The 12,178-nt window shown below is 38.7% G+C and overlaps 1 protein-coding gene across 1 annotated transcript in view; it reads right to left on the reverse strand.

Annotated features, from left to right (window-relative positions):
• DNAH14 (dynein axonemal heavy chain 14) overlaps positions 1-12,178 on the reverse strand; it is a 342,385-nt gene that overhangs the window by 142,071 nt on the left and 188,136 nt on the right. Inside the window, 3 exon segments of the mRNA XM_056107024.1 lie at positions 5,815-5,982; positions 7,941-8,111; positions 9,350-9,517. Of these exon segments, the coding sequence (XP_055962999.1) occupies positions 5,815-5,982; positions 7,941-8,111; positions 9,350-9,517 (507 nt within the window).

The raw sequence follows: 12,178 nt of genomic DNA on the forward strand, positions 1-12,178 counted from the left end.
GGGAGTCTCCCGGTGGACGATTCCACAATGAAATAGACCACATCATATTCAATCGACGGTTTTGCCTGACTGATGTCGCTGTTGTCCCAAAATTTCGAACGGGATCGGACCACCGTCTCCTTCGTGCAAAATTCTACTTCACAGAGCGGGGAGAAAGGGCTGCAAAGTTCAAAAAGAGAACTCCCAGAACGACCACCAACTGGGAACTCTTTGGTACTATTGCGGCAACATGGGAAGATGCCATTGTTGACAACATTGACGAGGAATACGATCGACTGGTTCAGCACCTCCATGAATGTGCGAGGAACGCCAAGAGAGATAGCCACAAAAAGTCGCCTATCTTCGAAAACTCTTGAGCTAATTCGCCAGCGTGGTTTGGCGCATGCCTCAGGCAACCGCAAGCTAACGTCCGAGCTTGCAAAGCAGTGCAGAGATGCGATCAAGGAAGACCTCAAAGAGAGAAGAGCAGAAGTACTGGTAGATGCGGCAGAAGCCGGGAAAAGTATTCGTAACGCCCACCTGTCCTTCGCCAACTATAAGACCAAGATGACTGCCCTCCGACGTCCTGATGGATCCATCACATCCTCCAGAACGGCAATGGAGAAGATTATCCATGACTTCTACTCAAATCTCTTCGATAGCCATGTCCACTTGCCGACATACCAAATTCCACAGGATGGGTATGTCGTTCCCAACGTTCTCCCTTCCGAAATCCGACACGCCATTTCGTCAGTAAAGAAGCAAACAGCACCCGGCCCAGACAAGGTCAGACCTGAACACCTGAAGAACCTGCCGTCAGTACTCATCAATACACTGGCTCGGCTCTTCACTCGCTACCTGTCTGAATGCAAGGTTCCATCTCAATGGAAAACCAGCAGGACCGTACTACTGTTCAAGAAAGGAGACATCCATGACATTGGCAACTATCGCCCGATCTGCCTATTGTCTGTCATCTACAAGTTGTTCACTCGAGTCATCCTGAATAGGATTGGCAGAACACTAGATGAAGGACAACCATGTGAGCAAGCAGGGTTCCGCAAAGGATTCAGCACCATCGACCATATCCACACGATAACCAAACTCATTGAGGTTTCTCGGGAGTTCAAGATGCCGCTCTGCTTAACGTTCATTGATTTAAAGAAGGCCTTTGATTCTGTTGAGACGGAAGCGGTCATTGAAGCCCTAGCCAATCAGGGCATTCAAGCCCAATACATCAGGATCCTCCGTGAGCTGTATTGCGGATTCACTACCAGGATCTCACCATTCTACAAAGAAGTGATCATTGATGTCAAGAGAGGAGTGCGGCAGGGTGATACCATTTCACCAAAACTCTTCAGTGCCACCCTCGAGAACATCATGCGACGACTGGAATGGGAAGGAATGGGAGTGAAGATAGATGGTCGGCAACTACACCACCTCCGCTTTGCTGATGACATTGTTTTAATAACACCAAACATCAGCCAAGCGGCACAAATGCTGGCCGACTTTGACCGTGAGTGTGGAAAGGTAGGACTACAGCTGAATCTTACGAAGACAATGTTTATGAGAAACAGCCTTGTTCCTGACGCCCCATTCGCTCTCAATGGAACGACCATCTCCGAATGCAACAGCTATGTGTACCTAGGTCGAGAGGTCAACATGACAAATGACCTGGCACCCGAGCTGCGCAGGAGGAAGAGAGCGGCTTGGAACGTCTTCAAGAACGTCGAAGAAATAGCTAAGAGGACGAAGAACCTCCGGCTCCGGGCACATCTCTTTGATTCCACTGTTCTTCCTGCATTAACATATGCCTCAGAGACCTGGGCCCTACGCAAACAAGATGAGAACGCCATTCAGGTCTCCCAAAGAAGAATAGAAAGAGCTATGCTTGGAATATCACGTTTCACTCAAATGAGAGAACGAATCCGGAGTTCTGACATCCGTCGATGATCAAGGATCAGGGACGCTGTCTCATATGCCAAGGTGTCGAAAATCAGATGGGCTGGTCACGTAATGAGATTTAAAGACGACCGTTGGACTAGAGCTGTTACTGATTGGATTCCACGGGATGTCAAGAGACCGCGTGGCCGCCCACCTACCAGATGGTCAGACTTCTTTGTCAAGGTCATGAACGATCGGTTTGAGGCCCTCCATGTTTTCCGGAGCGAAGAGATGCCATTGGGCTACACTAGCACGCGACAGGGACAAATGGAGACGTTACTGGCGCCCGCTCGAGCAAATCGACGACTAACGGGAAGTTAAGTGATTAAGTGATTAAAAGTGACATAGGATTAGGGTGGAGATGCAGTAACTTTGTGCACCAGAAGCATAAATATTAGCACTATCATAATCCACATTACATCAAAAACAAAAAATTAATTTAAGAAAAAATGGGTATTGTTAGAATGAACTTGATACTAACTTGCTTCAATTTAAAATGGTTATAAACATAGCACCACTCATATACCTTTATCTATATCTTAGTAACCTCAAAAAAAAATAAAACAACCATAAAAAGAACAGAAATGAGATAAAAATTAAATCCAAATCTTATACAAAAGGTACATGTGAAAGTATAAGGAAGATAATAAGAAAGATTTGAGACAAACTGAAGAAACATTCAGAAAACAAAGAGCAAAAAACCAATAAATACCTATATACTAATAATTTCTCTAAACATCAGTGGTCCAAACTCACCAATCAAAAGACACAGAGTTGCTAGAAGGAGTTGAAAATTACTCAGCTCACTGCTATATGCAGGAGACATATTTGAGTTCTAAAGAGAAATGTAGGCTCAAAGTAAAATGATGTAATAATTATACAATCAAATGTTAATCTAAAAGGACTGAAGGCCATTCTTAAAACAGTTAAAATACATTTCCAGATAAAAATGAAAAAGTGTCAGGGTTTTGCATTCTGTAATGATTAAGAATCCACCCACTAAGAAGACATTATACTCAATATTATGTATATGTGCTAAATCATGGCACTTCAAAATGCATAAAGGCACTATTAATATACAGAGAAACACTGACAGCAACAAAAAAAGTAATAGGAAATTTTATTATACTACTTACTTTAATGGGCATAACAGTGAGACAAAAAATCAACAAGAATCAACTAGCAACAAATAGATCAGTAAATCCTCAGACAATGACTTTAATAAAACCATTGTGATATATAAAAACTTTCACAAATTTTCTTTTACTGAACTATTTTTTTTCAATAATTCTACTTTCTTTTTTTGTTGTAAAAAGCAATGTAATATAAATGATTTTGTGCTTGCTAACGTGGCAGGCTTTGTGGGGGTGAGTGGGAAACTGGGGACAATGGTGGAGGGAAGGTCACACAGATGGTGCTTGAACATTGAATGGCCCCCCCCCCAAAAAAGGCCCTCCCCGTTGTTCGTCGATTTGCTCGAGCGGGCCCAGTAACGTCTCCATTGGAGATTTTGTTGTTACTGTGTTTGGCATATCGAATACGTCACGGGGAGCTTGCCAGGCTCTGCTGTGTGGGCGAGATACTCTCGGTAGCTTGCCGGGCTCTCCAAGAGGGGCGGAGGAATCGAACTCCGGTCAGCCATGTTGGCTGCGTGCAAGGCAAACGCCCTACCGCTGTGCTATCGCTCTAGCCCTTGAATGCCCAAAACAATTGTATTATGAACAACTTTGTAAACCACTTGTATTTAAATAAATTTAAAAAAGAAAAAAGAAAATAAACAAGAAAATAATAGCCTTAAATGAGGAATCAAGACAGATGAACATTGGGGCCAGAGAGAAATTACAGTGAGCAAGGCACCATCTTACGCATAATTGACCCAGGTTTGATCCCTGGTTCTCCAAATAGTTTCTTTTGCATCACCAAGAGTGATTCCTGAGAACAGAAGCAGTAATAAACTCTGAGCAGAGTTGAATGTGGCAGCTGAAGTAGTAAATAAATGAATCAATCAATCAATAAAACAAATGGGTTTAAATAATAACTTAGAGGACACCCAACCTCCCTAGAAGCTAAATATATATATATATATTTTTTTTCAAGTACTGATTGAGTTGAGGATTGATAACAGATTAATATAAAGTAAGTGTTGATAAAGATTATAAATTGAAATAATGTCAAGTAGCCATTCTGAGGCCATTAGTATAAAACTTGAAATAAACTACAAAAAGAAAATTGGAAAAATCTCAAGTGTAGGGAGAATAATAAACACATTGTTGAGTAATTGTGAAAAAAATCAAAGGAGAAGGGAAAAGTATGGAGACTAATAAAATGAAGAAATGAGTTAGCAGAACCTGTGGATTCAGTAAAAGCAGAACTGAAGTTCATAGTAATATAAGTCCATTCTAAGAAATAAGAAAAAGTTAAATTAACTAAATTTTCACTTAAGGAAACAGAAAAAGAAGGGCAAATGAGATTAAAATTTAGTAGAAGGTAATGGTAAAATTAGATGAGAAATAAAATAGAAACAAAAAAGACAATACAAAAGATCAAAAAACCAAAAGACAAGTTTTTCAAAATATAAAATTCATAAGCTTTTAGTTAGGCTCACCATGAAAAAAAAAAGAGAGTGGAAACTCTAGTAAATAGAATGAGAAATTAAAGAGAAATCCCAAGAGATAGTAGAGATATAATGAACAGCTCTATTCCAGTAAATTAAAAAATCTGTAAGGAATATTTTAAACCCTATAATCATATAACTTTCCTAGACTAATTGAGGAGAAAATATAAGACCTGAATAGACCAATTATAAAGAGCTCTCCCTTCAAAAAATGTGCAGAACCACTAGTGAGCTATAGTGAACCTTCAGAGATAATTAACACCTATCTTTCTCAACTTCTTCAAAAAAAATTGGAGAAAAGACAAATTCACTTTGTGAATTCACTTATGAATATTCACTTTGTGAATCTAACATTTTTTGTGTATGTGTGATACAAAAAGCAGGCCAGTACATCAGAGAAAAATAAATTTAAAGATCATGTTTTATATGAACACAGATTTAAAAAAAACCCTCAACAAATTCTTAGCAAACTGAATTCAACTAGGATTATATATCATGACCAAGTGGAATTTATTCTAAGGATGCAGTTGATAGTTCAACATATGCAAATAAATTAATGTAATACATCAATAGAAAAGATTAAAAATATTTTTATCATAGCATAAAAATCTTATCAACATAGTACTAATTGCATAGAATACCTTTGGCAAAATTAAACATCAATTTATAAAAAAAAACCTCAATAAAATGGTAATAGAAAGAACTTATTGGAACCCAATAAAGGTCATGTTTGACAAGTCCCAGTTAACAGCATACAATGCAACTTTTTCTCCTCTATCATCAGGTAAAGACATCCACTATTTGTAACAATAGTAAATATAATATTGGAAGCTCTAGTCAGAGCAATAAAAAGTAACAGAAATCAAAATTTTGAAAGATGTAAAACTCTCACTATACGCAGATGACATGGTAATATATGGAGAAAAATTCTAAAGACTACACTAAAAACAATAAACCAGTTTAGTAAAGTGATAGCAATAAAATCATTCTATTTTTTTATAGGATAAATAAATAAATCTATTGTGTTTCTACAAGCAAACTAGAAGAAGTAAAGAAAATAATCCTGGGGCCGAGAGATTACTCAGTGGCTCAAGCACATGTCTTTCAACTGTCAGGCAATGATTTTGATCCCTGTTGCCATCCACACAACTGAGCATAATACTGGAAACTCTAATACACACACACACACTCACACATACACACACACACACACACACACACACACACACACATATATATACTATATGTTACTCATAAGATTTTATATGATATGTTCTTACCCCCAAAGAGAATGAAGGCAACTTCCCTTGGAATTCATTGAGTACATGGGCAAGTTTATTATAATCACTGGTATTCTGATATACCTTTTTACTATGAGATTTATTTATATCCAAGAAATCCACAAATATAGTAGAGTCATTCATCAGTTTTTCTTTAGTCCACAGAATCTATGATATAATAATTTGACCATATCTGTTAATTCTAGAATTCTACTTATCAAAACTAATGCAGAGGGAGTCTGTGAACACTACTGGAGAGGACAAAACTGGTGGCAAGATTGTAAGGGGACATTGCATGTCCAAAACTCAACTATGAAGAACTTTGTAGATCATGGCACTTCAATAAAATAAAATTTGAAATGACAACAAAACTAACACAATAAATCCATGCTAGAGATCTTGCCACAAGATGTCTAGGATCAATAGTGTAACCTGTGGATCAATTTTTAGAATAACAATTTCAAATGCATGTAGTAAAAATAACAGTTATAAAATAAAGCGAATTTATTTAAATCCTGTTCTAAGGATTCTTTGTGGTTTTCTAGATGTCAGGTAAAGAACTTCTTTTGTGTGAATATTAACTCAAGACTCACCAACAATGAATGAATGAATAAAGGAAAATAATTTTTCTTCATGCAAGTATTAATTACTACCATAGGTCTGCAAGTTTGCAAACATGATTTCCTAACTTACTAGTTAATTCTTGTCTATTTTTCCCAAATCACTGCCTTTAAGAAGTCTAGCCATTTCTTCTCCCCTTTCTAAAGCTGGGTAGAAATTTTCCTCTTCCTTTGTTCCATCACTGTGGCATGTGAAATGCATGCCATGGCACTAAAGATGTATTATGCCTAATAAGTAAGGTTGAAAGGAGATGGGACTAACAGTAGTTCTATATAGTCTTCCCAACTGTCCTTGGTTAACGTCAGGTATTAGGAAGATGTTTAGCAAATGGTTGACTGAAAATTTAGAGGAAGTGTAACTTTATACTTTGGGAAATATGTGGAGTTAGAGGTACTGTGTTTGAATAACTTTTTAACTAGCTGTTTAACCTTAGGAAAATTCTTAACCTCACTCTGCCCCACTTCTTTTGGCATTTTTAAAAAATGAAAATAACAGGATCAACATCACAAGGATGTTATATTAAAACGAGCAATGATAGATAACATTCTTTTAACAGTGACTAGACACTTAAAAATATATTTTGACTTTGGGTTACACCAGCAGAGTTTAGGGTATACCCCTGGCTCTGTGCTCAGGGATCAATCCTGGCAGGCACTAGGGACCTCCAGGAGCCTGGACTGGTTCTGCTGAACACAAGGCAAGAACCCTATCTGCTGTACTCGCTCTCTAGCCTCTCACATGTATTTTTAAGTCTATCATCCAACCAACTAATTAAGAGTACAAATTCAAGTTCTCAGAAGAATAGTTTGCTTCTTGAAGGAAGGTTTGATTCATTTATTTTTATTTTTTTTGTTAAGCAATTTATTTGGGATTTTTAAAAAAATTTAAAAAATTGTTTTTAGTGAATCACCATGATAGCCTGCAATTACACCATGAGGTATAGTTGTAGACTTAGAAATTTTTGTGCTTGGGTTTCAGTTATATAATGATCGAGTACCCATCCCTCCACCAGTGCCCATTCTGATTAATTTATTTTAAATTTGGGATATTATAGCTATTCTTGCTGTACATAGGATACATTCCTGCTCTGGCAAAATATGTTGTGCATAAGTATTTACCTGCCCGGCAAGCTACCGAGAGTATCCCGCCCACATGGCAAAGCCTGGCAAGCTCCCCATGACGTATTTGATATGCCAAACATAGTAACAAGTCTCACAATCTAATTGGGCCCACTTGAGCAAATTGAGGAACAATGGGAGGTCAGTGACAGTGACAGTGACAGCCCTGCATACCTGGGTTTTTCTGCAGATTACCTCATGGGTGAGGCTCATCCGAACCTGTGGAGAGCAGCCTTGAGCATGGTAGTGGTTGGGTTCTGAAGGTTTTTGGCTGCTGGGGGTTTGTTGGGGTGGGGAGGAAACCTCAACCTGCTCCCCTCTTTGAGGACTTCTTATAGCTATGTTTTTGCCTAAGACATCGTTTAAAAGCATTTGAAAAATGTTTACCTGAAAATAATTTTCTAGTTCCTTTGAAAGAAACTGATAGAACTGAGACTTTTCCCTATGTTCTATCAGTCGATCAAGAAACACTCTGCTGGCTTCATGAACGAAGAATAGAGCAACCATCTCTTTGGAGTTTATAATAGTATTGTCAGCTTGTAGTAATCCTAGGAGAAGCTATTAAGGATTTAAAAATAGCAATTTAGTTTTTGGGGTATGGAACATTAGCAGTATAATACATGTCACAAAAGTTCAATTTTTTTGTAGTTTATGTTTCTATGAAAATAGAAGCAATAATCCAAGGTAAGAAGTGTCAGTTTCCACAAGAATAAGATTTTGATGAGATGGGCCAATTCTATGCCTGGGAAATTGGCATAGCCCCTTGAGAGGGCTCCCAAATCACATCTAATGGAAGTCTTGCTGAGACTGGAAACCGGAATCTAATTTATGGTGCTGAGCTAGAAGCAGGGTCACTCCCTGCAGTACTTGGGAGACCTTTCAGTGTCAGGGATTGAATCTGGCCTCCACAAACAGTACATGTGCTCAGCCTATTGAGCTATCTCCAGGCTCTTAGAGGTGCTTCTTAACACTGATCTGTTTGAATGCTCTTATTTTGACTTAAAAATTTTATATGCCCATTGCAAACATTATTGGGCTAAAATCTCACAGCAAGGAAAGCTAATAAATCTGGGCTGGAGCAATAGTACAGCAGGTAAGGCATTTTTCTTGCATGTGGCCAACCCGGGTTCAATCCCTGGCATCTCATGTGGTTCCCTGAGCACAAAGTTAGGAATAAGCCTTGAGCATCACCAGGAGTGGCCCCTAAACAAAAACACAAAGCTAAAAGGTATTAGGTCAAATATGTGTTTAAAAACATTTCTTTTCAGGAAATTATTTGACCAAAGTCTGTGATTAAATTAGCATGGTTGGTAACATTCTGTGATGTAAAAGCAAAATTTGCAAGAATTTAAGCATGTTTATGAAATGCACACAGGCTTTCATTATCTGAGATCACAATAAACTTACAGAAATAAAGCAAAATCAAAACCTGTGTTATAACTTTGTGATTTCTCTCCTTTGAAAATCTTAATATTTGAATATTAACGAATAAAACCTCATCAAATTCTCTTCATGGGATTATTTTAACTATTCTTTTCAAGTGATTCTTGGAATCAGTAGCTAATATACAGAATGATAAATCAACTTGATCTCATTTTTTTCCTTTCTCATAATTTAATGCTGTCAGTGTCAGTGTATAGAGTAATGGAGAGAAGTAGGTATTTGTGTGTGTGTGTGTGTGTGTGTGTGTGTGTCTGTGTATGTGTAAAAGAGAAGGAGAAAGAGAGTTTAGTAATATTATATTTTCTAAACTTAAATTTTAAAATTAAAAATAGAGAATGGATTTAAAAACATACCTTAAACACATCTCGGAGATTAAATATGTAGTGACATTTTGTTGGAGTTGGTAACATATTCTCACATATTTGATAGTACATAGCAAGGGAACAAGAAATTATTTTATCCTTATTTTTCTGAACTTCATCTACAAAGTTATTGGTGGAGAAATACATTCCCAAATGAACCTTTAAAAGAAACTTTATAGTTTAGTGTTGAGACAATTTAAGCAGACTGTTCTATCTAACCCCTACTAAAAAGGATATGTGTGCTTTATAATGGAAGAGTAATTTCATTGCAAGTTTCAGAAATTGTAATTTAAACAGATGGCAGATTTGTATAGACACTGAGTGTTGTAAACTGGAGAAATTCCAACTGGTCTTACATTGGTGAGTGATCTAGAGATTTCTTTATCTTTCCTTTTTTTTTCTTGGTGTCTAAAAATTTTTATTTTAAATTGAATCACTGATTAAATTGAATTTCAAAGTTCCCCTTCCCTCAGCCTTCCCCACCCGTTTTTAGGCTTTGTGGTTTATAGTACTGTTATGGATAGAGTGATCATGCATTTCACTTTATCTCCTTTCAGCACCAAGTTCTGGTCCAGAGTGAACACTTCTCTTTATCATTGTCTTAGTGTTCTTTTTCTTAACCATTTCGCTTCCACTACTATCCTAGTGTTCCCCTCTTAATGTATTCTGTTCCCCGTTCTGTGGCAAGCTTTCTACTAAGAACCAGTTCTCCTGCTCTTTGTTTCTATTGCCTTCGGGCATTAGTTACTTCCCTACTGTTCCTTTATAGTCTGCATATGAGTGAGATTGGTCTGTGTCTCTCTCCCTCTCTTCATTTCACTCAGCATGATACTTATCAGATCTATCCAAGTATCAGCAATTGCATGACTTCATCATTTTTGACTGTTTTCCTTTCTCAGTCACTTCTCTGTTCTCTCTGTTTACTTATTTCTGTGATCCACAAGTAATGTGAGTCCCATGGACACAATTTTTCACCTGTGGCTCCTGTGGAATATCCTTTGGGCCTACAAAGGCACATGGAGTCCCTGATTGAGAAATGTTGTTCTAGAGGCAAGAATTATATGTTCTGGAAACTATGTCCCACCTGTGTATATACCAGATATGCTGAAAATTCTTCCACCTCCTTGCTTCCTAGTAAATGCTACTAAGAATAATAAGGTGATAGAAATATCACCTTAGTTCATTTGTTGTTGTTGCTGGTTTGGTTTGGAGCAACACCCAAAAGAGCTCAGAGCTTACTCCGGGCTCTGCGCTCAGGGGTCACTTCTGCAGGCTCAGTGGGGTGCCAAATCTGGTCGGCTGCATGCAAGGTGAATACCCTACCTACCCACTGTACTATTGCTCTGGCTCTAATATTGCCTCAGTTTTGACTTGCTCGTGTACATATAAGTCTGTATATATGGAGCACTGTCAGGAATAAAACTAGGGATTCATATTTAGAAATTAATTAAACATTTGATGTTTTAAAGAGAAAACATGACTAATTTTCAAGAGTTAATAATTTTGCTTTTTAGATTTTAGGTTTGACAGGGTGATACCATTTCACCAAAACTATTCAGTGCCACCCTCGAGAATGTCATGTGATGACTGAAATGGGAAGGAATGGGAATGAAGGAATGGGTTGGCAACTACACCACCTCCGCTTTGTTCATGACATCGTTCTAGTAATACCAAACAAGAGCCAAGTGGCACGAATGCTGGCTGACTTGGACCCTGAGTGTGGAAAGGTCGAACTGCACCTGAGTCTCATGTTTCTGATGTTTCATTCACTTTCAGCAGAATGAACATCTCTGAATGCAGCAGTTATGTGTACCTAGGTCAAGAACTCAACATGACGAACGTCCTGGCATCTGAGCTGCACAGTAGGAAGAGAGTGGCGTGGAGCGCCTTCAAGAGCGTCGAAGAAATAGCTAAGAGGACAAAGAACCTCCGCCACCAGGCACATCTCTTGACTCCACCATTCTTCCTGCACTAACATATGCCTCAGAGACCTGGGCCCTATGAAAACAGGATGAGAACGCCATCCGGGGCTCCTAAAGAGGAATTGAAAGAGCTATGCTTGGAGTATCACACTTCACTCAAGTGAGAGAAGGAATTCGGAGTTCCGACCTCTGTTGATGATTGAGAAGCAGGGACGCTCTCTCATTTGCCAAGGCATCAAAAATCAGCTGGGCTGGACCCGTAATGCGATTTGGAGATGACTGCTGGACTAGAACCGTTACCGACTGGATTCCACGGGACGTCAAAAGATCGCGTGTTCGCCCACCTACAAGATGGTCAGACTTTTTCATCGAGACTCTGAAAGAATGGTTTGAGGCTCTCGTGTTCCTGTAATGGGCAGACACCACTGGGCTACATTAGCACGTGACAGGGACGAGTGGAGACGTTACTGGTACCCGCTCAAGCAAATCGATGAGTAACAGGATTTCAAGTGATCAAGTGAATAATTCTGCTTAAGATTTAGTCAAATTTGAATTAGATTTCAAATTGAAACACTCGTCTAATAAGACAGTTCAGATTTTTCTCTCAGTATTTTTTATTATAGAAGAAAATGAAGAGAATTTAAGAGGCTACAAGGGTTAAGGTGCTTGCCTTGCATTGTAGCTGACCCTGGTTTGATGCCTGGCAAAGTAATGATCCCCACTGTCCACCTTAGCTACAAGGTGCAATCCAGCACAGCTGGGGTAGCCCACAGAATCCCTAGAATCTGCAGGACCCAAGCAGCACTTTATCTGAAGGCCTATGCAGTGAATCAGCAGTCTGGTTAGCTGAGGATTGACAGAGGGCCCCTAGGTCTCTTGAGCACCTCTTGGGAAAGAA

This window comes from Sorex fumeus, unplaced genomic scaffold (assembly GCF_029834395.1).
Source record: "Sorex fumeus unplaced genomic scaffold, SorFum_2.1 ptg000007l, whole genome shotgun sequence".
Classification (NCBI taxonomy): Eukaryota; Metazoa; Chordata; class Mammalia; order Eulipotyphla; family Soricidae; genus Sorex; species Sorex fumeus.